A 27957-nucleotide genomic window follows, 5' to 3' on the forward strand; every position below is an offset into this window, starting at 1 on the left:
ACTGTACAGACTTTAGCATACTATCCCGTATCCCTTATCCTACCCCTAAACGTAACCCTTAGGCCTACAGAAAATAGTCTGCGTTTTTACAACAATTATAACAAATGTTACAGGAAAAATTAACACTTTACGAAAGAAGTGACGTTACAGAAAGTTAATAAATAAATTCCACTGGTCGTTGTTGATTACAGAAAGTCAACTGCGTGTCTGCAATTTGCAAACAACGTTAGGCTAGGCCTACTTATAAAATGCAGAATTATAAAATACAACAAAATCAAAACATCTCCAATTAATTGAAATGTGAGTGTGATCAGCTGTGGTCACGTGACTAGTAGCACATTTGGTGATTTATCCAGCAGCACATAGAGAACATCAAGAAGACAAAGCGACACGGTTCCTCTGTCAGCACTTTTCCAGTGTGTCCTCTCATTTTCACAAGTCAATATCCGAATCCGATCAGAGACTGGCCCGCGTCCTGACTTTCTTTCTGTCTACAGACATATTTCCTCTGGTGTGTTTGATGTAGGCTATAGTTCCCATCGGAGGAATTTAAAGTAAGTAGCGAATAACAGACAGTCAAAACATTACATCAGATAGAAATATGGGGCAGCATGAACCATATTATAAAGAATTGTTGTCTTATGTTAGGCTACTCGGTTTTATTGGAATTTGAATGCATATAAAATGACTACTGACAGGGGGGCTGCCATATCTTCCTTGTTATCATATCACATTTTGAAAAGCAAATTAACTTGTAGATTTTTTTTTTTTTTTTGCATGCACAAACATTTTGTTTTCCTGCACAAACTCGTTTCTTTTTAGACAATCAAATAGGCATGTAAGTATGCTAACTATTCAAGAAAATCGTCGTGCACTTTTTAGACTGGAGAATGATCAAACGCTCAGTTGAATAAAATTTGTATTCTTGTGTATTTTATTTTAGTGTTTCTGAGAGAAACAGGGAGGATGCATGTTAGGTTAAGTTAATCTTCTTTTGATTCAAATATTTTCAATTAACTATGAGCACAAAACTATTATTTCATGGTTCGCATTAAGCCGACAACTGGAGAGTGTTATTGTTTAAGATTTGATGACAGTTTGATCAACAAACGAGTTGGTCTAATAAACAACCTATTATTTTATGAAATTGTGCAAAACATTTAGCCTAATGAATGTTGAGCGCTAATTGTGACTATATATTTGTAGATGCAAAAAAAAAAAAAACAACAACTAGGGAATGAAATTACAAAAACTCTTATTTAAAAAAAAAAACAATTGACAATGCATAATAACTAGAAAAACTGCCTACTGAAACATAATATGTAGAACGTAATAACGCTGGCATGTAAGAAGTCACGTTATGACGTAATTACGTAAGGAGGTACAATAAAAGCTGAACTGTCTTTTTAAAAATTAGTTATTTGAATAAGTTATCCACTCGAAAGAACCGATTCGCCAAAATGATTCTGGTTTATGCCACTGTCATTACTTTGGCATGCTCATGTCTTATTGTTTTTCCGCAACTTTATCACATTCATTCACACATTCTTCCGAAAAGCAGAATACAGAAAAAAGTTTGTAAACAGTCAACGGGGTTTGTTTGTTTATTTAACAATAATATTTATTATTTTTTCTGTGTTCAACATTCGTGTATAAAGAAGATCAAACGATACATTAACTGGATTTTTATTCAAGTTGTTGTGTTTGAGAGAGACACAAACACAGAGGGACTGAGGGAGGCGGGTTGATGCATGTTTGTTTAAGCAGGAACCACATGACCGTCTTGCTCGTAATGTGTTGTGTTTCTCTAATGGCAGTCAGCCATCTCAGCTCAACTAACTTACCTTGCAAATTAAGAATTAATCATTCCGTACAGTGTTAGCTCAAGATTTCCAAGAGATCTGACGGACATTAGCAGCTACACTCGTCAGCGATGCCAGGTACGATATTTGTATGGTTCTTGTAGCTTTTTGTAGCTTGCACTGGTTCCTCTCGGTGTGTGTGTGTGTGTGTGTGTGTGTGTATGTATGTATTTGCGCGTCTCGACCTGACTTCACAGCGTCTGTCTGTTTCTGTCATTGACTTGACTGTCTTAATGTCTAAAAAGCAGTTCCGACAGCAAATATGGCCGTGCAAAATTAGTCTTGTTTGTGTACGTCATTTTTGAGTGCTTTGCCTACTTGTACACGTTTAACACTGCGTTATTTACAACTCGTATTTGTTACGAAGTTCTTCTAGAGAAACGGATAACTCGCACGTCATTTCAAGGGTTGTTGAGGCCCACTTGGGCTGTCACTACATTTCTCAACACGACCGTCAGTTTATGCTAGTTTACTCATTGCTGAGCCATATCCTATTCAGAAATGCCACGGAGGTAGGCTATATTCAGGTTGTTGATAGCTTGTTTGTCCTCTAAATAAGTTATTCTGCCTTTCACGGTGTAATACTGTAAAAGTGGATTACATAATTGGCTTTGAGAGTGTTATAAAGCTCGTGCAGGGAACGGTGTAACGGATAATCAGTTTGTGTGGTTGTGTTTCGGCGCGGTCGTGTTTAAACTCATTTATTATTTTGGACTTTTTTGCCAAAGATTTAGTTTGTTTACTATTTTCTATTTATTCGCCTGTGCCCAAATATCAGAGTGCTTGTCTAGTTTGTGTTGAAGAAGTAAAGGTTATCTGTGTGATCAGGCTGTTGTTTTGATATTTCTGACACTGGTGTCTGTACACACATGTAGAGGCGTGTTGTTGCATAAGCTCCAGGTTTTCTGCAGTCTGTCACACATGCTACACATCACTTTGCGTTTGAAGAAAATGTAACTTGTGTAACCACTGCTATTAGCTTCTTAAATCGACCCAGTTGTCCTGACTTAGCTGCTTGTCTTGTAGGGGTGAAAGACTCTTTCAAAGAGGAATCCTGAATCTGTGACTGTGATTAATGGATGCTTTGACAGGGAGCTGATAAACATAGTCTCTGAACTCGACCAAGGTGTTATTTTGTGGACCTAGCTAATATCGCTGTATATTGTATTAAGACCATAAAAAGCCATAAAACAGTCTATAGTAGGATATTGTAGACTATTTTTGTGAGCTTAAGTTTATGACAATGGACTATGATATATATATATATAGATGCTTGTGATTTGTCCTTGTCCTATATTTTAAAATGAGGGCAGACAGTTTCAAAAGAGTACTAACAGATATTTTTTTATTTTATTTTTTTACATAAGCTTTGTAGCACAGTTTTGGCAGTGATGCTGACTGAGTGTTAAGAAAAAAGGGTCTAGTTTGTCAATATTGTACGCTCTCTGTGTCTGTATTATATTTGCTGGCCTAATTAACATCTCTGTGTGTGTGTGTGTGTGTATATTTGTCTGAACATTGAACATTGTCAGTGTTTGGGAATGACAACTGCATTTACTTACAAGTGTGAGTCTCAAAACATACTGTTTTCACAGCTGCTGACAATAGCTGCTCGAGTACTGTCTGTATAAACAAGTAACATAAGTCAGCCATGTATTATAATTGTAACTACTGTATCACCTGTAACTGTGACTATAGTGACAGTGATCAATGATGGCAATGTCCATAAAACTGAAAAGTCTTATTACGTTTGACAGAAGTGTTCAGTTGAGGTGTGAGTTCATATGTCAAATCCTCATTAACAGACAACAGCTTTTTTATTAATTTTTTACCACAAAACTAACAGGAGCAAGATCCAAAAGAGAGTGACTGGATCTAAAACCTTTAAAGGAAAAGTTCGGTATTTTACACTTAGGCCTAAAGCCCTGTTTTAAGATCATTTCTGATGAAATAGAACGGTTAAGATTGAAATTTGGACAAATGCTGCTGTCCCGAGAATTTTCGGTTTCTGTGTTAGCCCCCCACCTCCACAATGGTTTCATAGGGCACTGGAAGAATCATTCATAAAACGCATTAAACTTTAGTTTACAAAGACGTGAAACCAAAGTCCTTTTAGGCAAGTCATGCCACTCGGCCGCCATCTTGGCAATGCCTCCGGGCAGCTATTTTGGACTAACAAGACCAGGCTCCCCTCTAAATGAATGCGCAGAGAGTCAGAACATACAACAGACATACAAACTGCATGTATAGAAACAGCAGTAAAATATGATAAAAATCGCTGAAAAAGTTTGATGCCCCAAAATAAGGTTTAAAACGCCCTTTTCCCCCACAGGTTATACTGTTACTACGCATGCACAAGGCTTCTCTCCCTCTCTGCCATGCACGCGCTACACTGCTTGAAGCACAGTATGTGCGAGCACTTGCTCGCTCACTCTAGATTCCCGGGAGATTTGAACTAATTTGCGGGCATCAGGGCGCCGCTATCAATATGCGGGACACTCTTGGAACTCCTGGGAGACTTAGGATGTCTGATATTACACAACTCACACATACACTGCATTAGGGTTGTAACGATACCCTCATGTCACGATTCGATACATATCGCGATACTGAACTCACGATACGATATTATTGCGATACTCCAAGACATATGATAAAAGGTTAACAAAAAATATAAAAAGTTTTATATTATTGTGGGTGTAAATGAATAGGCTTGGTGCTGGGAACCAATGAACAGGACAATAGTGACACCAGAATAAAAATATTCATGATACTGAAGCTGAAAACAGAATTATTTTAGAGGAATATGCTTGCACTCTGTCGCTATTTTTAAAATAATATAGGTCACTGGAAACATAATACATTTGGCATTATCAGGACCCATAAATATTCCCACATTGTATTATTATACATTATATTCAACATTATGTAGTTTAATGTAGTACTGACACTAAGACTCTGTAAACTCTGTAATGTTTATTTTGAGTGAAATATCCACGATACATTTTGTCACCATCCACGATACATATTGTTGCATTTTTGTATTGCGATATATTGTGATACGATATATTGTTGCACCCCTACACTGCATATCAAATCTGCCGCCTTTTCAAACAGTAACATATTTTCTGCTGTCGCAAATCTCAACTGTGCGCATGCGTCAGTGGAACCAGATGATAGGCTTAAACCTTTCCCGGCTTGACTGTTAAAAGTAGACGATTGGCTTTCCAGCGGGAGGGGCGGGACATGTGCATACAACCGCCATCTTTGGCGTTACGGGTTTTCCCTATATAGTTGTATTGAGGAAGTGGCAAGAGGCTACGCTATCCAAACATTGGCAAAGGTGCAGTATCGCCACCAACTTGGCTGGAGTGTGTATTATTCAAGCCTTCAACTGAAGAATGTCCGGGTGTGAGGCGTTTGGAAAAATAGGTCCACAGTTTTACAACGAATGGTAAAACACCTGTTGGAAAGCATCTTTTGCAGCGATTTTTGTGTGAGTGCCCCTATGAAACCATTGTGGAGGTGGGGGGGGGGGCTACCACAGAAACCGAAAATTCTCGGGACAGCAGCATTTGTCCAAATTTCAATCTTAACCGTTCTATTTCATCAGAAACGATTTTAAAACAGGGCTTTATGTGTAAAATACCGAACTTTTCCTTTAAATGAAGCAGCTCATTTATATGGCTCCAAAATCACACATAAAAACCCGCTACACTCTGTACACGCTCATGTGCAGTGTCTCTCTTGCACAATATGACATGAAAGAAAGCTAGTTCACATGGCACAGGGTTTGCTGAAAATGTGCAGGTGCGAGTTCAGTTGTAGAATGCAGTGTTCAGTTCAGTAAATAACCAAGCTGTGTGAATGCAACCATATTAAGAATTCAAATACTGGGCTGACAACCATATTCTGCTGCTTTGTGAACTGTCTTTGCTGGCTTAGTCATACTCGCTAGGGGTTTGTAAAGGTGCTTTTGGAGTAATGGTTCGTTTCCACAATGTAGCATCTTAACACAGATTAGACATCTTAATGGATTGATTTTGAAGGCTGTATATCTATCTATATCTATTATTATCTTCCTAAGCTTCACTTACAATTGATTTTGATATAGTTTGAAGGCAAGGCAGTGGCACAATATATAATTTTTATAATATAAACTATAATTTTTTATTATGACATTATTATTAATTTGTGGGATTAATCCAAGCTTTGGGAAATTACACTATTTGGTTTTGCAAAAACTAGTTTTAGCTAAATAAACAATTTTTTGTCATTGTCAAGTCACTTAAAAGCACTGTATACAGTACAGATAGTTTCAAAGCAGCTTCACAGTGGTAAAAGTCAAATGATTCAATGATGCTGCTGCAAACAGAGGCTACGTTTACACGTGGCCGGCTATTTTCATAAATGGACATTTCACCCTCTCCGTTTTCAAAAATATCATCGTGCACACCTTTCAGTTTTCAGAAAAGTGTTGGTTTACACAAACCCGTGTATAAATGCCGTCAAGAGCATGCCAAACCTGTAGGTGGCAGTGTGACGAGAAGCTCAAGCCCACGTTAGCCAATCAGAATCCCGAAAATAGCAACAACAGCAATGAATCACTTCCTCTTTTGAACAAAGAGGTCGCACTTTTGACGAAGGTGCAAGTTCTGTCGCATACTGTGATACAGTTTTTCTCAGTTTACATGCAAACGAAGTTTCCAAAATCTCCACTCTGGCCGGAGTTTTTAGACAGAATAGTATTCAGAGGCGAATTCTCCATTTGCGTCGAAACGAAGGGCACAAACGAAGGGAAATGTCTCCGTTTTTCAAAATAACCATGTAAAAATAGTGTTTAGCTGTTGTTCAGCTGAAGTCAGTTCAGTGTTGAGTCAGTGTCCATTTTCCTCTTCATAACCATTTTATATGGCTTATTACTTGTTCTCATATATTGGAAATGTGAGCAAGGGCCCTGTTGTTATCTAGTATGTAAGATTTCCTTATTCCTTTTTATTTTATTAACCGTATAGCCTAATATATTGTGAAATTTTGCGTGTATATATTGTGATATTTTGCGTGTATTGATTCACAGATGCCAATATATTGCAATATACACTGCCTGGCCAGAGTGCTTGACTCTTACTTGTTTGTAAAAACATGTAATATTAAATTAATACAGTTAAAAACACAAACCAACACATTCTTACATGGCTGTCCTGAAGAGGCGACAGATTGAGGCTGCAAAATTTTGATGGATTATACCAAAAAGTGTATTATAACATAACATGGGCTCAGCATTGCAGATTAATGTTTTGTCAGAACCCTTGAATCAGTGAAGTCTTACTCCGTTTGCTTGTTTAAGGTGTGTGTCTCTGTTTGCTATCTATCACCTGTCAGGTGTGTGTTTAAAGCCCCCAGTCCTTCATCTTAGTAGCTCATCCTCATGTCATCACTCACAGATGAGCTTATTTCCTCCAGTGATGTCACTGCTATTATTAAGCCTTAAGTCTCTGATCTCTCATACACCAACGTAACACACACAGTAACAAATGTTCTGTTAGTCTTCCTGAATACGGCACAGTACAACATATTGCCTACTGTCTATTCTATAGGCATTGTCACAATAAATCAAACAACAGTAATTCTACATCGTACACCTCACTATACATTAGTCACATAACTTAATGTATGCTTAATTCAGCAAGACACAACCACTTTTTGATCAAATGATGAGTCAAGAAAGAAATGTAAAAAAATCATGGCCTTTTTTTATTAATAGACTGCCTATTGATGCAGCATTCAGCTTCAGGTTTCAGTCAATGCTTGTAAGCAGGTGAAATCTTGCTTTTTCATGATGTGCTGCAACAGGTTAGACCAGGGGTGTCCAATCCTGCTCCTGCCCCATTGTCCTGCAGAGTTTATCTCCAAATTGCCTCAAAACACCTGCCTGGAAGTTTCAATGCCTAGTAAGAACTTGATGGTGCTAGCTGGTTCAGGCGTCTTTAATTTAAGTTGGAGCTAGAGTTGCAAAATTTCAGGAATTTTCAAGGCTGGAAACTTTCCACGGGGAATTAATGGGAATAACCTGGGAATTTGAAGAATTGCAGGTTAGCCAACATTATAACAGGGAACTTAAATGTAGTTGACAAATTTTTTTCCAGATTTAATGTAATTTCAGTTGAATTTCCACCCTGCACATTCCTCAATCACGGGCCACACCCCCTGCATGCACTGTGCATTCCTCCATAACATGCACATTTGATCAAAATACAGAAAAAAACTCTAATATTGAGAAATATTCTTACAATTTAATTTTAATATACTTTAAAATATAATTTATTTCTGTGATGTAAAGCTGAATATTCATCAGCCATTACTACAGCCTTGAGTGTCACATGATCCTTCAGAAATCATTCTAATATGCTGTTTAAAAAAAAAAGTTGGTTAAAAGCATTAAACTTAAACTGTGAGTTTGAATATAATTTTGTGTGTATTTTATAGCTGTACTGAAAGCAACAATTCACCTCAAATCTTCAAAATAAATAAAAGTGAACAAGAACGTTCAAACTGTCAACTCATTGTTAACAGTTTTTCATGACAATTGTTTCAGTACGTGATTCGAACCAATTACTTTATGTGGGAGTCATTGGAACAAAACACATTTAAAGTTTGATACTTAACTCTTTAAATAATAGGCTAATAACCAACTCCAATTACTTTTTTTGTTCTTTAGTTTCTCATTTGCTTTGTTCACACCTGACTTATAATGAAATAGGCCTATATCATTGTTTCGCTTATTTATATTCGATTGGAATATGTTAATATACTAATATGGTGTTTTTATATATTTTCAAAATGTATGCTGTAAAAAAATATTATATGGTAGGATAGTTATTTTATTATTTAATTCGGTCAATAGTTGTAGATGTCAGGGTATTTCACGTTGGGCCATTCAGTTTGATAATTTCTCCAACAAAAGGAAGGTAAGGAAAAGGGACACTGACATAGACCAATAAAATTTTGTTTCTCAATATATATACACTCACCTAAAGGAACACCTGTTCAATTTCTCATTAATGCAATTATCTAATCAACCAATCAATCACATGGCAGTTGCTTCAATGCATTTAGGGGTGTGGTCCTGGTCAAGACAATCTCCTGAACTCCAAACTGAATGTCAGAATGGGAAAGAAAGGTGATTTAAGCAATTTTGAGCGTGGCATGGTTGTTGGTGCCAGACGGGTCGGTCTGAGTATTTCACAATCTGCTCAGTTACTGGGATTTTCACGCACAACCATTTCTAGGGTTTACAAAGAATGGTGTGAAAAGGGAAAAACATCCAGAATGTGGCAGTCCTGTGGGCGAAAATGCCTTGTTGATGCTAGAGGTCAGAGGAGAATGGGCCGACTGATTCAAGCTGATAGAAGAGCAACTTTGACTGAAATAACCACTCGTTACAACCGAGGTATGCAGCAAAGCATTTGTGAAGCCACAACACGCACAACATTGAGGCGGATGGGCTACAACAGCAGAAGACCCCACCGGGTACCACTCATCTCCACTACAAATAGGAAAAAGAGGCTACAATTCGCAAGAGCTCACCAAAATTGGACAGTTGAAGACTGGAAAAATGTTGCCTGGTCTGATGAGTCTCGATTTCTGTTGGGACATTCAGATGGTAGAGTCAGAATTTGGCGTAAACAGAATGAGAACATGGATCCATCATGCCTTGTTACCACTGTGCAGGCTGGTGGTAATGGTGTGGGGGATGTTTTCTTGGCACACTTTAGGCCCCTTAGTGCCAATTGGGCATCGTTTAAATGCCACGGCCTACCTGAGCATTGTTTCTGACCATGTCCATCCCTTTATGGCCACCATGTACCCATTCTCTGATGGCTACTTCCAGCAGGATAATGCACCATGTCACAAAGCTGGAATCATTTCAAATCGGTTTCTTGAACATGACAATGAGTTCACTGTACTAAAATGGCCCCCACAGTCAGCAGATCTCAACCCAATAGAGCATCTTTGGGATGTGGTGGAACGGGAGCTTTGTGCCCTGGATGTGCATTCCACAAATCTCCATCAACTGCAAGCTGCTATCCTATCAATATGGGCCAATAGCAGAGAATGTCTAATAAGGGTAGAATTGGCACTGCCTGGTTACTTCCGGTTTCTGGACTGGCTGCAGTAACACGTCTCTGTCCATGTGGGGGCGCTCGCAGGCGAGTGCAGAATGAATGGGAGTCTATGGGGTTTCACCCCCAGAAATCAAATTTTCTCAGGATGTAATTTTTTGTCAAGTAATTTGAAATTAGCATCCAAAAGGGGGGGCTAAGATAATAAACTCAGCTGAAAATTGCATTTTTAAGTTCACTTATCTGTTAAAAAAATCCGTTCAAAAATGTGATGACGTCGCATAATAGCAGAATGCTAGCGTGTTCCGGCCAACAATGACCTAATCTGTAAGAAATCGAAAGGACATAAGTACTCGTTCATTCGACTTTTTGTCTATAATCTATATTGAACTTGCGGAATCAACAATAAAATCTACGTTGATTCAACGACAAGCAGGAGAAAGGGATACATTTAGCCGTCTAGCTCCATAGACTCCCATTTATTCTGCACTCGCCCGCGATCACCTCCAGTGGAATTCTAATGGAACTGCAACCAAGATGATATTCATTGGGGCTAATAGGAAGTGCCAATACTCTCCATAGACGGACTCTGATAAAACAGAGAACGTTTATGTGAGCCCGCTTATCTAAACCAGGTTTGATTATGTCAAATAACTCAGTTTGTTCAGCTAGCATCATGCCCACACCTTTTAAAGGCTGTGTGAAATAAAGGTGTTAAGATGCTTCAGTCATTTCATTATGTATCAGGTTCATTGTTCCCTCTTTACTGTTGACGCCTGCAGCTGAGAAGAAACATGCATATGTTTTGATTTACTTAGGGGTTTCTGTTTGTGCAGATTTTTTTAATGCATTGTACAGGGTTTAAGACGTGCAAGAATGCATAGTCTATTGGCAAAAAAATCTGAAAAAGAAACCCAACCAAATCGAAAAACTATCAGGATTTATTTGGGAATGTATATTACATATATTATTAGTGTGTGCTGTTTATTAATTTAGTTATTTTGGTGTATAATTTTGTTTATGATCTTAACAGGCCAACATGGTGAGTGTTCAGCCATGTTGCATACTTGCATCATTATGGAAAATAGTCCCCTGTCCATGTACAGAATGAGAATATGTGGTTGTGTTTAAGTATTATGACAAGCCTTATGCAATAGTGTTTAGCATTACACTACATAAACAGCTACTCGCCTCATGCCTCCTTTCAGCAGCCCTGTACTTGCCCTACTCTTAATTTAACTAATTATTGTAAAATATTTCTCTAATTCTTCATTGTTATATTTGCCATTCAAACGTTTATATGGATTATCCTGGAAAGATTGATTAAAAGGAGCAAAAGTGACAGTACAGACTACAAATAAATTCAAAGAAACGCTGTTCTTTTGAACTTTTTATTGATTAAAAAAACTGAAACAAATCGTTTCACGCTTTCCACAAAAAATATTAAGCAGCACAACTATTTTCAGTATTGATAAAATATATAGAATAGAAATGTTTTTTGAGCACTAATTCAGCATTTTAGAATTATTTCATAGTCAGTTCACACAGTTTGTTCTCTTAGGTCACGGCACGCAAGATCTTTGCTGTATTTTTGCTGTATTATTTTGATGTCTGAAGTCTAAACTTATTTGCAGAATGTAAAAATCCATTTGGCAGTTTCAGTTTGCTATCTTGAAACAAAGGAAGAAGTATGCATTTAAAATTGCTGCTCATATTGTTTGACAAAACAAAATATTATATATATTATTTATAATGTTATTGCTATCAAAATAAGACATGATTTTTGTGTTGGTGCATCCATAATATGCATGTTTATCTTTTTAAGAGCCAGCAGAAATGAACGGGCCTGACGCATCAAAGATGTCGGGCAGTGGGGTTTCAGGAAGTGAGGGAAAGGATCCAGTAGCCAATGGGCATGCAGAGAATGAGTCCAACCCTTTTGCAGAGTACATGTGGATGGAGAACGAGGAGGAATACGATCGACAGGTCTGTATACTTACAGCCCGTTAAAAACACACAAACTCAGTAGTTGAGCAGGTTGGGTTTTTCTGTATGACTGAGGTGTGTGTTAGCGTTCAGTTCAGTTCATAGTTTTACATTTTAGGAGCATTTGGAGTTCTGTGGCTCTTGAAATGCCAAATGTAAATTGTAAGGCTTACACATTATTATTATTATATATTGTTTAAATCAGCTTGGAAGTGAACTCTTACCTTATTGTCAATTTGTTTATATCTCAGGTAGAGGAGGAATTGCTTGAGCAAGAGTTTTTGGAGCGCTGTTTCCAAGAGATGTTGGATGAGGAGGATCAGGATTGGTTCATTCCTGAGAGAGACCTCCCATCAGTCGGACAGATTCAGCAACAGCTCAACGGACTTTCTGTCAGCGACGGCAACGCGGAGGAAATCTTGGTGAGCTCACGGACATTCAGTGTATAAAATAGTCAAATAATCTTAGAAGTATAGGCTAGTACACTCAAAATTGTCATCATTTACTCAAAAACCCTCACTTCATTTCAAACCTGTGCGACTTTTTGTTCTATGAAACACAAAGATATTTTGAAGACTGTTTCAACTCTTTGTTTATACTATGTAAGTCATAGAGTGCAACAGTGGAGTTCCTGTAGTAAAAGGCCATTCATTTGATAAACTGATTTTGAGCAATAAGTTATAAACCAACAAGATTGTTTTATTGATGGTAGATGCTTTTGTTAAGGCCACTGTATTTTAATTTAAATTATTATATTTAACAGTGGAATTCCTGGTATAAATAAATAAATAAATAAAAACATTAGCGATGATTCTGCAAATAAATCAGCAATTCATGCCACAAGAGTTCTGTAGCCCCGCCCACTCCCATGATGCACTTCAAATGACAATGTAGTCAGTCTTCCGTGTCCTTGTGCTGAATTTTTGTAAATGCATGATTTGCTATAAGCTTGATAAATTAAAGTGTGTGTGTGTGTGTCTCTATACCAGTCAAAAGTTTGGACACATTAAGGTTTTTGAAAGTAGCCTCTTTATCTCACCAAGGTTGCTATGATTTGTTAAAAAAGAAAATGCAGTAAAAAACAGTAATACTGTGAAATATTATTACAATTTAAATTGACTGGTGTTTGTTATAATAAATTTTAAAATGTAATTTATTCATGTGATGGCAAAGCTGGATTTTCAGAAGCCAGTAACACAAGATCCTTCAGAAATCACTTCATAGTCATTTCAAGATAATTTCATATTATTATCAATGTTGAAAACAGTTTTGTGTGTGTGCGTCTTGTATTTTGTTTGTTTTTCAAATACTTTTTGCTTCAAATCTGAAGTATTCATTAAGTAGCTGGCTGGTTTTCTTCATTGTTTATAACAAAGACTTTTTTTTAATGGTCCCTGTGGGAGAAATGAATGGGAAAAATATTTCCGATACCAAGCCGCTGAAAAAAGTGGTCTGGCACTGTTGCACTCTATTGAAGTCCAAGGACAAAAATATATATTTTGCATTCCACAGTAAATAATATTTAAAAATAAAGCACTAATTTGTCAGATAGATTGTAATTGATTATTCTCTTTGTCCCCAGCGAAAGAGCATCTTAAACCCTGAAGCCAAGGAGTTTGTGCCTGGGGTGAAATACTAAGGATCATCGTCCCTAGTCTCTCATGCAAACATCGAATCATATACTCAAAGACTGTTGTGGCCATGTTTTTGGATGGTCACATAAATGCACTCTTCTACACATTTTCGAAGGGGCAGGAATACAAATGTATTTTTTGGGGGGTGATTGTCTATAAGCTTTATATTTCTGTTATGTATAAACCAAGGGTATTAAGTTTAAACACGACCTCTAGGAGGTGCTGTAATTAGCTAATATCATACTCATTACCAGGCTGTTTTACGTTGTTCTACCCTTGCCGAAAGGGATGTTCTTGACATTGTTACACAGTTTGTGCCTGATCAGGTCTTTGCTTTCCCTCCCCTGTTTTTTGTTTTTGTTTTTTAATTGATATTTTGACGCGGGAAGTTTTGATGCATCTGTTCACATTCCTGAGTTTTAAGGGGTGTGGCCGTAAATGGCTGGTGGTGGACGGAGCCTTTGGTTGGATGCTAAGGAAAGGATGTTGGTGAATTCACATGAATTCAACTTTTGATTTTGAATTTAAATCGTTACACGCAGGACTGGATTTCATTTAAAAAATGGAAGGAAAAAAGGCAAATAAAGAAGAAAAGTTCGTACTCAGTTGGATCATTTCTTGTGTCTGGAATGTATCTTAAATCTACCAGTATAATGTGTACTGAAACTTGGTATTGATTCTCACATTTAATGTAGCATTACCATTAAATACTATCCATTTAACATATGCATATGCATGAATCGATTAACATATGTGAATGGGAACTGATCTAATCTAATCAAGACTCTTCAGTGATCAGCAAGTCATGTAACATCCATTTATTAATTTCCAGGAGATGGCTTGGAAACATCTGGTTTCTCATCAGCATAGCTGTTTTAATTTGAACTGCTTTATGAAATGGAGAATACGTAATTACATTCTAAGGGTCTGAGTTCATATTTTTATGTAGTAGGCGTAGAAACAGCATGGCATTCAATTCTCATACTACTGAAATCCCTTTAATCCTACTTTATTCAGACTTTAACATCCAGGGAATTATAAGACAGTAATTTACAGCTATAATGAATGGTATTGAGAAATTATTGTCAGCAGCATTATATATTACAGCAATTACAACATCTACACTTTGAACAAGTGTCAAGATGTATCTAATATACTTTTTATTTTACTGGTGTATTATTTTTTTTGGCATAGCAAAAAGACATCTGATAAAACAATGTATGGAAATGCTGATGTCGTTGACCATGAAGGTCTGACATGATTTCAATTGCAAGTTATGAATTTGTTATAATTTAATCAACAGAGAAGTTGTTCTCTAAAATATCAGTTCAGGCCTAGTAACAGCACATCACTACATTCTTGTGAGTGATACCACTTGTGTGGTCTTGTACTGATAAAATAGTGCATTCGGCTTCAAAACTCTAAATATATTGTAATAATTTATAATCAAATTATTCAAGAATGTTTTAAAATGGTGAACGACAGTTTTCATTCTTTCAGACAAACAAGCTCCCAAACCGTGAGATCGCCCTATTGATGATGTACACTGTTCAGATAACAGGTTACATTTTATTGGCCATGTGCGCTTGACGCCAGGCACCTTCGTCAGCAAAGATGTCTGCAAACTTGATGGGATCTTAGTGTGTGCAGTGAAGACGATATTGATGGACAACAGCTGAACGATGGCAAAAGCACACAGAACACAGTGTGAAGACATGTATGTAAATCATATTGAAAAGCTGTCAAGCTCAGGTTGTGTGTCCATGTACTGTCGCTCCTACTCTGGTTTTCACTGCAAAGACATGAACATTTATTACTCCGTATATGTGGTCTAAATCCAGTTTATTGTTGTAGTTATCAACCTCGAATATTATTTTTATATATTTTTGAAAGTTCGCAGGAGACCGACGGCAGGATTTACAAAGGCTTACACAGCAAAATGCAAACCTCTGATCAGCACCAAAAATAAAAAGGCCTGATTAGAGTTTTGTAAAAAAGAAAAAGAACATTTTGTTTCGATTGTCCTTAAAAAAGATCAATCTTTTGTCTTATCAATGCAAAGTACTGTGTACCATCATGCCAATCCACACTGTCACAGTGAGACCAGATTCTAATCTAATGCAAAATATGGACAAAAACTATAATACCAAAATAACACTGTTGCGGACACATTATGTCCCCATGATCTTACAGCACTTGTTTCTTTTCATAGCCACATTCATTCACAACATTCATTAAGTCCTCAGAAGACCATGTGCCTAAAATACCGTACGTCTCCAAATAAGTCTCATGACGATCAGCACGATCTTAGTGTCAGTACATCCTGTAACAAAGACAAGTAGAGGCGGGTCTTTTACATCTGTCTGTCACGGGATGTGGTGATAAGGAAGAGAAGAGGAGGGGGATGTTTGGGGTTAGGAACTGATGCTGAGTCACTTGTCTCTGAACATTACATTCAGATCACATCTTTTTGGCCTAAACATAACTTGAATTTGAATATCTAAATCTGGTACTCCAGCAGCTGTGGGTCAAGCTCCTGAACCGAGACTAAACTCTTTTGGTTGAGCTAGCATTTTTGCAATCATCAGTGGAGGAAGGTCTTAGACTATTCCCTAGTGTTGGGTCCGAGTCCACCCTGTCAAGTCCAAGTCCTTAACCACTTGAGTTTATTAATGTCTTGTTATTTTCATTTTACGTTGTTGCTTATTTTTTTTCCAAAATATCAGAGTCTGTGTCAAGTTTGAGTACAAGTCCACCCGAGTGCGTCCGAGTTCATTCATAATTGCACTTGAGCCCATATCCGAGTCTAATAACCCCAACTCTACTATTCCCTGTCCATTTTTTTGTTTTTAACTTCAGCCAAGACAAGAAACACGTCATTGCTACACTAAACATTTACATATTTAGAGTTTAGAGTTTAAATACAAATTATAAAGTTTTATTTTCAAATGATCTATAGCAAAACTAAAGTTTTTAATGACAACAAAAAAGTGCTTTTACAGATGTTTATTAACAAAATGATTCAACGGTAATATTATTATTATTATTATTTACCTTATTTACCAAAACGTTACCAAAGATTAACGTGTTAGAAATGTACATATGTGCATTTAACAGGATGCATTCAAAATGTTTGTTGATTGATAAGATATGGGTGATTGAGAAACAGCACCACCAAGAGGAAAGTCTGGAAACATTTCTATATCAGTTTTATATATCAAAAACAGGAAGTTCTCATTTCAGATCATCAACATAAGACTGTAGTGGGATCTGTAATCTCAGGTCTGGTTGTCCCCGATCACTGATTGAAGGTGTGGCTGAAAAACACATGGGCGTTGGCAGAGTAGTCCAGCGGGAGGGTGGCTCCTGCATTCTGTGCCCCCATTTTAGCGCCACCCAGAGCGGACGACTGACGTAAAGTAAGCAGGGTGTACTTACGGAAGTGACTGAAACCTTGAGCCTGAGCCTGTGAGAGGACCTGAGTGAAACCTGCAGCACAAAAATCCACAACACAATGTTTAGTTCTTGTGAAACAAATTTTATTTTAATTTACGATTTTGGCTTCCAACGTTTATGAAAACGGGATGGAGAGTTTCGCCACTGCAAGCACAACTTCACATTTTCTTCTGGAAATGTACATTCTAGTTGTTTTTATAATATATATATGATATATATATATATATATATATATATATATATATATATATATATATATATATATATATCATTACATTTATTACTCCCCCCCCCCCCCCCCCATTTAAATTATATTCGAAGTATGCATGATGTTTTCATGAAGTAAATATTGAAAAAAAAGAAAAATGTGATTATGATTTTTGCAGTAATCATACAGCCCTAATGTGACTGTGGTCATAAGTTTGAGAACAAGTTTTCTTCTCAAACAGATTTGATTTAAAATAGGGATGCACAATATACCGATGACCAGTGTTGGGGAAAGTTGCTTTAAAAAGTAATGCATTACAATATTGTGTTATTAAATATTATAATTCCGATAGTTTACTTTTTATGGAAAATACTTTTTGCATTGTTTGCGTTACGTTTATTATTACTTTTGCATTACTTTTTCTCATCTAGGGTCCATTCTTCGTACATGGATTAGACATTTATCTGGATTTCATTGTTGGCGATTTGACAAGATCCAGGACTGTTAGGTTCTTCCAAGCTCATCCCTTTGCATTTTTTCCCATTATTATAATTTTTTTTTAATATTTTAAATAACTTTTTCAAACGGCATACATTTCAAAGTCATCCATCCTTTCTACTGTACATTAAAATGTTTTGATTCCTGATCAAACCTTGAAGTACTGTAAAAAAGATTGGAGCTTTCTCCACTTTTTATGCGGGCAAAACACCTGAAATTTTCAATATAATATTAAAAATCATACTGGTTAAAGGCCATAAAAAAGAAATTACCACTACCAGCCACAATTTCTGCATCACTACATCATTTCTACATGACTAATTTGAACATTCTCAGATGTGAGATTAATTATGTGTCTGCAGGGAAGCTGAAAATCTCTATAAATGCATTACGCACCTGATTTCATCAGTTCCCAGCTGCACCACACAGACCCGACACACAGAACAGGCAAGCCAAGATCACCAGAAAACAGATCCTGAACGAGAGACAACAGCGACAAATGATAGGTCAAATGAACTGAGTGAGAATGGCTGTATTACTGTGGGTGCTTTTTTTTGTTTTTTTTATACCTGGTGTACTTTTGGCAGGACGGCTACAATGTGTTGCGCGAGGGCTTTTCCAGATTCCGTGAACACGTGTTGGCACAAAGCATCACCAGCACTGCCACCTGATGCACACACAAACACAAAGAGTCATGCGTAATGCACACACGACCTCACTGCATACACAGTAACATACCTTCAGCTAGTTTCCTACAGAACCCTGCGAAGTGTGACTTCTGAAAGTTTCTGTACAAATGAGGAAGCATTCCCATCAAATCCGACACCTGGAGACGAACATGACAAGGAAACACCATCATTTCTATTTAAGTACCGATTTAAGCAGAAGATTAAATTAAATGAACAACAAGTCCTAACCTGGAAGTATTCTTCCATGGCCTTCTTAACATAGGTGATATCATGAGGGGATGTGACAAGGTTATCTCTGGCGTCAAAAACCGTTTTAACAGCCAAGTGAGAAATCCAGTACGCTACAGGAAGATGAGGACAGAGAAAAAGAAAACGCTTAGGCCCTGTTAACATCTTATCCGATCAGAAAGGGCAGATACAGATTGTCGTTCGGACCTGGTAGTTTGACATCAGAGAGAATGAAGAATTGATGAAGTAATGTGAATGTCAGTTCCCTTTCGTTGTCACTCCGAGTTACGTCGGATGACGACGAATGGGGTTTCGCTTAGAAAGCCTATCAACTTCGAGTATTACAAAACGAGCCAATGGCAAAGAAATGCCATGGGTCTGCGGAATTTGCATGGCGTAACTCCGCCCCACCTCGTGGGTATAAAAGGAGGAAGCCGGCAGCAAGCAGATATGTTTTCGCTTCGGAGCCAAGTGTATTCTTCTCTCCACAAGCCATCTCTGAATTGTCAGCTTTACAAACGAGTACCTCGAGTGTTGGTGTGACGGCGATCTACGGCGAGAGCGTGCTTCCTGCTGATCTGTTGCAGTGGTCTGCCAGTCGGTGCGTTTCTCCCCGGGTGCTTCAACACTTGAGTTTTCTCTCACTAAAAGAGCTTACACGTGGCACGTCTTTTTAAAGATGTCTCGCCCGTGTACTTCTGGTAGCGGCAGATTGGTATCGGACTCTGATGGGCACGAGCGTTGCATAGTATGTTTGGGCATTGATCATGCTAGAGCAGCGCTCGTGGATGACTCATGTTCTCTCTGTGGGAACATGACCATCGCGTCATTACGGTCGAGACTCGGTGAACTCGCAAGAGTGAGAGTCCCCTCATCCACCCCCCGTCCTGCGGCTGGTGGCCAGGGTGATCTGAGGGTTACGTTCTGGAACAAGGCGCCGACTATGTGTCCGCGACCCCAGCCCCCCTCTTCAATGACGGTGCCCGCTAGTGAACTGCTGATTCCCGCGGGTCTACCCTCTAGTGGCCCGCGTGCTTCAGTTGAAGCTACAGAGGAAGATGCCATGTCTGTTGCAGCATCACTTGGCGGGTTTGACTCTTCTGGAAGTGAGGGCTCGTCACAGCTGCCACCTTCCGGTGTGCATACGGCTGTGCTCGAGTCTGATCCGGAGATGACGGCCATGCTTTCCCGGGCAGCCGCGAGCATCGGACTTGAGTGGAGGCCTCCACCCTGTCCTGAGCGCTCGCGGCTGGACGATTGGTTTTTGGGTAAGGCCGCCGACCCTCGTCCTCGGCAAACCCCAATTCCCTACTTCCCGGATGTGCATGATGAGATCTCGAAGTCCTGGAAGACCCCCCTGTCTTCTCGGGACCGCTCGCTGGTCTCATCCGCCTTTCCTCCCCTCGATGAGGCAGCTGCCCGTGGGTACACTGGGCTTCCCCCGGTTGAACGCTCTGTTGCCATGCAACTATGTCCTCAGAGTGCTTCTTCTCGGGGCGAGCCTAAGCACCCATCCAAAGCCTGTAGATTTTCGTCGACCCTGGTGGCGAAGTCTTACAGAGCGGCGGGACAGGCGGCTGCTTCACTGCATGCTATGGCCACTCTGCAGGTCTACCAGGCCCAGATGCTCAGAGACATGCACGAGGGTAGGACAAACCCAGGGCTCTTTGATGAGCTGCGCGCCGCGACCGACCTTGCTCTCCGGGCGACGAAGGTTACCGCGCGCTCCCTGGGTTTGGTGATGTCCACAGCTGTGGTCCAGGAGCGACATCTGTGGCTGAACCTGGCTGACATGCGGGACGCTGAGCGGACCCGTCTGCTTAACGCCCCCTTGTCCCAGGCCGGCCTCTTCGGCGGTGCAGTTGAAGACTTTGCCCAACAGTTTTCAACTGCCCAGAAACAGACCGAGGCCATCAAACACATTCTGCCCCGCCGGCCCGCTGCTGCCTCCACCTTGCCGGCCGGGCAGACGCCTCGACCTGTTTCCCGCCGAGGGCGCCCTCCTGCGGCTCCCGCCCCTCCCGCCCGGACCACGCAGCAGCCTCCACCCAGGGCCGGTCGCGGAGGAAGCCGTAAGAAGGCGCCACAGCCCTCTCCTGCCCCGCCCCCCGCTAAACGCCGGGCCAAGCGGCGCTCCTGAGACGGGCTGCTCAGGGATGATGATTGTTTCTCAGGAGGTGGTAGCAGGACCACTCCTTCCCCCGGTGGAGGGCCGGGGGAGAATCTTTTGTTCTCCACTCCCCGCTGCTCACCCACGGGTGGGCAGCACCCTAATGTGGTTAAAGACAGAAACAATCCCCTCTTCCCTGAGCTCACAGAGTTCTCGGGCGACACAGAGCGCCGCCCACAAGCCGTGCTCTCCTCGCCCCCCTCTGTCCCAGAGGCGGTTGACACGGCGTGCCGTCCACGGACCGCTTCGCCCCTGTCCCCCTTTGTCGCCAGACCCCGGGCAGAGCAGGCCCCCGCGGGACGACCAGCCTGGTCCTCCCCTGGCCCCCTCTGCCAGGGTGCGGTTGCTAACTGTGCCCCCTCTCCGGGCCGCTATGCCGTCCACATCTGGGCCAGTTACTCCGCCTCGCTGCCCCTCCGGGGGGACGCCTGTGGCTCGCATGATCCCGTTGGTTCAGTTCCTGGGAGCCTGGCTAGAGCTTCCCCGTCTGTCCCACTGGATCGCGCGTACCGTCAGGCTCGGCTATGCGATTCAGTTCGCACGGTCTCCTCCCCGCTTCAGGGGAGTCCGCTCCACTTTGGTCGGTGGCAATGCCCCTATCATGAGAGCAGAGATTGCCACCCTGCTGGCGAAGGGTGCAATCGAGACTGTCCCTCCAGCCGAGATGAGGTCCGGCTTCTACAGCCCCTACTTCATTGTCCCCAAGAAAACCGGTGGGTTACGGCCAATCCTGGACTTGCGCGTGCTGAACCGCTCCCTTCACCGGATGCCGTTCAAGATGCTCACCGCCAAACGCGTTTTCGAATGCATACGGCCCCAGGATTGGTTTGCAGCGATCGACCTGAAGGACGCCTACTTTCATGTCTCCATTCTTCCTCGACACAGACCGTTCCTCCGGTTTGCTTTCGAGGGGCAGGCATACCAGTACGCGGTTCTCCCTTTCGGGCTAGCCCTGTCTCCTCGCATCTTCACGAAGGTCGTCGAGGCGGCCCTTGTTCCCCTTCGAGAGCAAGGGGTTCGCATCCTGAGTTATATCGACGACTGGCTGATCCTAGCTCACTCTCGAGATCAGGTTTGCGAACACAGGGACCTAGTGCTCCGGCACCTAGCCCGTCTGGGCCTTCGGGTCAACTGGGAGAAGAGCAAACTTTGCCCCGTGCAGAGGATCTCTTTTCTCGGTATGGACATCGACTCGGTCGCCATGTCCGCGCAGCTTACGAGCGAGCGCGCGCAGTCACTGCTGACTTGCCTAAGACAATTCGAGGGCAAGAGTGCGGTTCCACTGAAACTTTTTCAGAGGCTCCTGGGGCATATGGCATCTGCAGCCGCGGTCACGCCGCTCGGATTGCTTCATATGAGACCGCTTCAGCTTTGGCTTCGCGACCGAGTCCCGAGGTGGGCATGGCAACACGGCACGTTCCGAGTACCAGTTACTCCGACCTGCCGTCAGTTCTTCACCCCGTGGTCGAACCTCGATTTTCTCAGGGCCGGTGTCCCCCTGGCACGAGCTTCCCGGCATGTTGTTGTCTCAACAGATGCCTCCACCACGGGCTGGGGCGCCATGTGCAATGGACATGCTGCTGCGGGCTCCTGGACAGGACCCCAGCGGCTGTGGCATGTCAATTGCCTCGAGTTGTTGGCAGTACGCCTTGCCCTGCACCGCTTCCGGGCGTTGCTCAGGGGTCAACACGTACTAGTCCGCTCAGACAATACCGCCACTGTAGCGTGCATCAACCATCAAGGTGGTCTACGCTCCCGCCGTATGTCACAACTCGCTCGCCACCTCCTCCTATGGAGTCATAAGCATCTGAGGTCGCTTCGAGCCATCTTCATTCCCGGAGCGTTGAACTGTGCAGCCGACGAGCTCTCACGGCTTCAGCCCCTCCCTGGAGAATGGCGACTCCATCCCCAGTCGGTTCAGCTGATTTGGGACCAGTTCGGGGACGCGCAGATAGATCTGTTTGCCTCTCACGACTCGACCCATTGCGCCCAGTTCTATTCCCTGACCGAGGGCACGCTCGGCACGGATGCTCTGGCGCACAGCTGGCCGCAGGGCCGCAAGTATGCGTTTCCCCCAGTGAGCCTTCTTGCGCACACTTTGCGCAAGGTCAGGGAGGACGAGGAGCAGGTCATTCTGGTTGCCCCTTACTGGCCCAACCGGACCTGGTTCCCCGAACTAGTACTCCTCGCGACAGCACCTCCCTGGCCGATCCCTCTGAGGAAGAACCTTCTTTCTCAGGGACGGGGCACCCTATGGCACCCTCGTCCCGATCTTTGGAACCTCCACGTGTGGCTCCTGGATGGGACGAGGCAGGTTTGAGTACCCTACCACCAGCGGTGGTGGCTACCATCACTTCCGCTAGAGCGTCGTCCACGAGACACGTCTATGCGTTGAAGTGGAACCTCTTCGTCAACTGGTGCTCTTCTCACCGAGAAGACCCCCGGAGATGCTCGATCAGTGTTTTGCTTTCCTTCCTTCAACAGGGGCTGGAGCGAAGGCTGTCTCCCTCCACCCTGAAGGTCAATGTTGCCGCCATTGCCGCACATCATGACCTCATCGAAGGTAAGTCGGTAGGTCTGATCATCAGGTTCCTGAGAGGAGCGAGGAGACTAAATCCTCCTCGTCCTCCTCTCGTTCCCTCTTGGGACCTCTCAGTGGTTCTAACTGCCCTGAAGAGTGCTCCCTTTGAGCCCCTGCAATCAGTCGAGCTTAAGTTCCTGTCTATGAAGACAGCGCTCCTGGTTGCACTGGCCTCCATCAAGAGGGTTGGGGACCTGCACGCATTCTCCGTTGACGAAGCGTGCCTGGAATTTGGGCCGGCTTCCTCTCACGTGATCCTGAGACCCCGGCCTGGATATGTGCCCAAGGTTCCTACCACTCCCTTTCGGGACCAGGTGGTGAACCTGCAAGCGCTGCCCTCGGAGGAGGCAGACCCAGCCTTGGCACTGCTCTGTCCAGTACGCGCTCTCCGCGCCTATGTTGACAGAACGCAGTGTTTCAGGACCTCAGACCAGCTCTTTGTCTGTTATGGTGGGAAGCTGAAGGGAAAGGCTCTCTCCAAGCAAAGGTTGTCTCACTGGATAGTGGACACCATTGCTTTGGCTTACCAGCAGCAAGGTCGACCGTGCCCTCTTGGTGTGACTGCCCACTCCACCCGGAGTGTGGCGTCCTCTTGGGCTCTAGCGCATGGCGCCTCGCAACCAGCTAGTACCGGACCCGCTCTGGTGTCTTCGCTTGCTCGCCATTCCACTCCACGGACTGGATACGTGCGATACTTTCCTCAGGTGAGCTTCTCCGAAAGCCCTGAGCTCCTCCAGCACTCCTGACGTCGGCGCCAGTGTCTATTGCCTGTGCGTCGGCTAGGTGCCTCCCGTGTGCATGGTCCCTCCTCTGAGCGACCCCCACATGTGTATTTCCACTGTAAGCCTCTCTGAGCGTGTGTCTTTCCCTTGGCAAGCCACCTTGCCACCCCTGGGGTTGAAATATTCCACCTGCGGCTGGACACCCCAGTGTTTTCCATATGCTTCCTTCGGGTCATATGTGTATTCTCTAAGTCCCCCCCCTCCGGGCTGGCATTAATTGCATACTTCCCCTAAGCTTGGGATATGCTTCCCAGTGTACCTTGGTATTCCTGTGTTATATGGAGTCCTTTGTCCAGGCTGACAGGGATCTCGATTTACGCAGGGCACTGGAAGACAGCTGAGAAGGTGGCGTGATTAGACTGGTAACCCCATTCGTCGTCATCCGACGTAACTCGGAGTGACAACGAAAGGGAACGTCTACGGTTACGTATGTAACCCTCGTTCCCTGAGTAGGGAACGGAGACGTTACGTCTGCCTGCCACTTTCCGCTGTACCGCGGGGATCGCCTGAGCTCAGTCTTGGCTCCTCAGCGAAGAAACATATCTGCTTGCTGCCGGCTTCCTCCTTTTATACCCACGAGGTGGGGCGGAGTTACGCCATGCAAATTCCGCAGACCCATGGCATTTCTTTGCCATTGGCTCGTTTTGTAATACTCGAAGTTGATAGGCTTTCTAAGCGAAACCCCATTCGTCGTCATCCGACGTAACGTCTCCGTTCCCTACTCAGGGAACGAGGGTTACATACGTAACCGTAGACGTTTTTTTTTTTTTTTTTTAAAGAAATTAATACTTTTTATTCAGCAAGGACACCTTAATTTAATTAAAAGTAACAGAAAAGATATTTGAAAAAAAATGCTGGTCTTTTGAACTTTCTATTCATCAAAGAATCCTGGGAATAAATGTATCATGGTTTCCACAAAAATATTAAGCAGCACAATTGTTTTCAAAATCAGCATATTAGAATGATTTCTGAAGGATCATGTGAAAATTGCTGCTAAAAAATTCAGCTTTGCCATCACAGGAATAAATAACATTTTAATTATTACAGTTTTTCAGCATTGGGGAGAAGCTAACTACAAGTAGCGATGCTACCAACTTTTTTACTCACCCTAACGTCATCCAAGATGTTCGTGTCTTTCTTTCTTCAGTGGAAAAGAAATGAAGGGTTTTGAGGAACTTATTTCCAGGATTTTTCTTCATATAGTGGACTTCAGAGGGGGACAACGGTTTGAAGGTCCAAATTGCAATTTCCAGACAGCCTCAAAGGGCTCTACACGATCCCAGCCGAGGAATAAGGGTCTTATCTAGTGAAACGATTGGATTAAAAATATATATACTTTCTAACCACAAATGCTCTTCTTGCACTAGCACTGCAATGCGCCACACAGTACGTAATCACGTTGTGAGGTCACGAGTGTTCCGGTTCAAAATCGTCCAACATCGTTGGTTTACCTTTATTTTTTTTTGTAAATGATGTTTGACTTGGTCTTTGCACGTTCGCTTTGTAAACACTAGGTCAGTACTTCAGCCTATGTCACGCGTGACATTTCAACTTGATTACGTAATACGTGGCGCAATCGCAGTGCTAGTGCAAGACGAGCATTTGTGGTTAAAAAGTATATAAATGTTGTTGTTTTTTTGAAAATGACAGAACGTTTCGCTGGATAAGACCCATATTCCTCGGCTGGGATCGTGTAGAGCCCTTTGAAGCTGCATTGAAACTGCTTTTGGACCTTCAAACCGTTGGTTCCCGTTGAAGTCAACTATATGGAGAAAAATCCTGGAATGTTTTCCTCAAATACCTTAATGTCTTTCCGAAAGAAAGAAAGACATGAACATCTTGGATGACATGGGGGTGAGCAAATTATCAGGAAATTTTAGTTCTGAAGTGAACTAATCCTTTAACTACATTTTTCAGTAGCTCAGATGCTTTTAAAACAGTGTAGCCTTTCCAGTAGCTAACTACTTTTTCCATCAAGCATCAGTGTAGCTACATTACGTTTTGACGAACCTGCAATGTACTGAAGGAGCACAGCGTCGTCTTGGATTTATTATGCGCTTTATTGCACTCTATATAAATTGTCTATTTCTGACTTGATTCCAATAATGGCCCGCCACAGTCAATCGAACAGAAAACAAAATCACAATAAAGCTTGGTGAGCTTATCACACGGCAGTAATAGGTTTCAGAGGGAAGCGCACTGTGTTGAACTTTTGAACAGTTGTGTATACGGATTACTTTTTCCTAGTTTGACAAATGATGAAGTCTTACAAACTGGCAAACCCTTGTTTTTAGTACGATATAATAGCTAAGTAATGCTTAGCAATTGCACAGGACGAATTTGTGTCTCTGAGCTTATTTACACACTACTATCCTACAACATTTACATTACGTGGACTGCAGGTCTCCCAAACTTCCACAGGCAGCTATCTGATCAGTAAAAAAAGCATGAAACAACCTGGTGTATTTCTCCTGAATTTGGTTTAAGTGATCAGATGACAACACGTTTCAGGGACACACTGAATACAAGCTGTCCACCTACGATAAGTTCATTGAGGTGGATGTTAAAATCAGATTCATTTGTAAGATAAGATAACACCTTTCTAAGATAAGACTGGGTGTTTGTGTGATATCAGTGCTGTAATGTCAATCAGTTTCTCTATCCACGTGGTTACCTGAGCCCTCGTCTCCCATCATGTGACCCCAGCCCCCACAGCCAACCTGTGTGCCATCTGGATTCACCAGCTTGCAATTCGAACCAGTGCCTGATATCACTACTATTCCTCCTAAGACAAAAAGACAGAGAGAAAGGTTTCGGAATGGGTGACAGTTGTGTCCTGAGATTCTTTACTCCTTCTGGTTGCAAATACACTGCATATAATACCATAGTCACTGGCAGTTGCCATAGCACCAATGGCATCAGTGGTAATGAAATAACTTTGACTCAGTTTAGGGTATCTGTCCCTCATGTCGTCAATCAGCTTCTGGATAGCAGCCTTCTGCTCTCCGCCACTCAAAGACATGCCCTGTCAACATACAATGTAGACAAAAGTCAAAGCGACCCGATGAAGATGAAATGGAATGCGTTGAGGATGACTGACCGATGCAGCACCTCACCAATGAACAAACTGGTGTGTCCGGGTCCAGCCCTGCCTTGATTTTAGCCCTCTGGACCATGTCGTGGATACCACTGATACATTTATCAACACCAACCAACTACAGAAGAACAGAAAATTATGTAGACAGACTCAAGTACACAATAGGTGACTTCAGTCCATATTTAAGGATGTTCTCCCATCTCACCCAGTGGTTGGTACATGGTCCATCTGTCTCAGCTAGGATATGTCCCTCAGCAGAGACCAGCACTGCTTTAGAGTGTGTCCCACCACTGTCAAGAAGAAAAGTCTCTCATTCATTACTCTGAAGCGTACTGTCACTTTCGCTTATTCATTCCCAAACGACTGGCAGGAAGAACACGCTTAGAGCTCAGCGTTGATTTTTGATACACGCGTTTGTATGTTAAAATGTCATTAAAATTTATTAAATTCCTTTTCATAATCATGTTTTTTAAAATTTGTTATAAACTTACCCCTCCACTCCTCCGTACACAGCGCTCATCTCGCCCGCTTCCTCTTTAGTCACATGACCGCTCACAGTCAGCTCAGCTGCTTCAAACGACTTTCAGTGAATGACACACGGACTTTGACAGATAGCTATTTTTTATTACCTAAATCAACATAA

At 42.2% G+C, this 27957-nt stretch overlaps 2 protein-coding genes across 4 annotated transcripts; one reads left to right on the forward strand and one right to left on the reverse strand.

Annotated features, from left to right (window-relative positions):
* Nucleotides 1–372: 372 nt before the first annotated feature.
* On the forward strand, nucleotides 373–14206 carry LOC143737738 (polyadenylate-binding protein-interacting protein 2B-like). Of its 3 annotated transcripts, none has more exons than XM_077229568.1 (4): nucleotides 373–554; nucleotides 11811–11971; nucleotides 12223–12393; nucleotides 13554–14206. In XM_077229568.1, the coding sequence occupies exons 2-4, from the start codon at nucleotides 11822–11824 to the stop codon at nucleotides 13608–13610; spliced, it is 378 nt and encodes a 125-aa protein (XP_077085683.1). In that variant the 5' UTR covers nucleotides 373–554; nucleotides 11811–11821; the 3' UTR covers nucleotides 13611–14206. The 3 variants fall into 3 exon arrangements, with proteins under 3 accessions (XP_077085683.1, XP_077085682.1, XP_077085684.1); XM_077229567.1 differs by lacking the exon at nucleotides 373–554 and adding an exon at nucleotides 1713–1940; XM_077229569.1 differs by lacking the exon at nucleotides 373–554 and adding an exon at nucleotides 10592–10620.
* Nucleotides 14207–16596: 2390 nt separating this feature from the next.
* nagk (N-acetylglucosamine kinase) lies at nucleotides 16597–27907 on the reverse strand. Its single transcript, XM_077229579.1, has 10 exons — nucleotides 27806–27907; nucleotides 27520–27604; nucleotides 27334–27432; nucleotides 27101–27242; nucleotides 26892–27002; nucleotides 18685–18797; nucleotides 18506–18593; nucleotides 18337–18434; nucleotides 18164–18242; nucleotides 16597–17094 (listed from the first exon to the last, which is right to left on the reverse strand). The coding sequence occupies exons 1-10, from the start codon at nucleotides 27832–27834 to the stop codon at nucleotides 16904–16906; spliced, it is 1035 nt and encodes a 344-aa protein (XP_077085694.1). The 5' UTR covers nucleotides 27835–27907; the 3' UTR covers nucleotides 16597–16903.
* Nucleotides 27908–27957: the final 50 nt, after the last annotated feature.

The sequence above is a fragment of the Siphateles boraxobius genome, unplaced genomic scaffold, assembly GCF_051911475.1.
Source record: "Siphateles boraxobius isolate OS27281-9 unplaced genomic scaffold, OSU_SipBor_1 130, whole genome shotgun sequence".
Lineage (NCBI taxonomy): Eukaryota > Metazoa > Chordata > Actinopteri > Cypriniformes > Leuciscidae > Siphateles > Siphateles boraxobius.

What these genes read in the sequence shown, in the direction of transcription:
- LOC143737738 (XM_077229567.1), top strand. An exon ending in AGGAGGAATACGATCGACAG is followed by an intron (nt 11,972 to 12,222) that starts GTCTGTATACTT and finishes TTTATATCTCAG; the next exon opens with GTAGAGGAGGAATTGCTTGA. An exon ending in GCAACGCGGAGGAAATCTTG is followed by an intron (nt 12,394 to 13,553) that starts GTGAGCTCACGG and finishes CTTTGTCCCCAG; the next exon opens with CGAAAGAGCATCTTAAACCC.
- nagk (XM_077229579.1), bottom strand. Translation starts at nt 27,834, where the DNA reads ATGAGCGCTGTGTACGGAGGAGTGGAGGG. An exon ending in ACACACCAGTTTGTTCATTG is followed by an intron (nt 27,243 to 27,333) that starts GTGAGGTGCTGC and finishes GTATGTTGACAG; the next exon opens with GGCATGTCTTTGAGTGGCGG. An exon ending in GGCAACTGCCAGTGACTATG is followed by an intron (nt 27,003 to 27,100) that starts GTATTATATGCA and finishes TTTTTGTCTTAG; the next exon opens with GAGGAATAGTAGTGATATCA.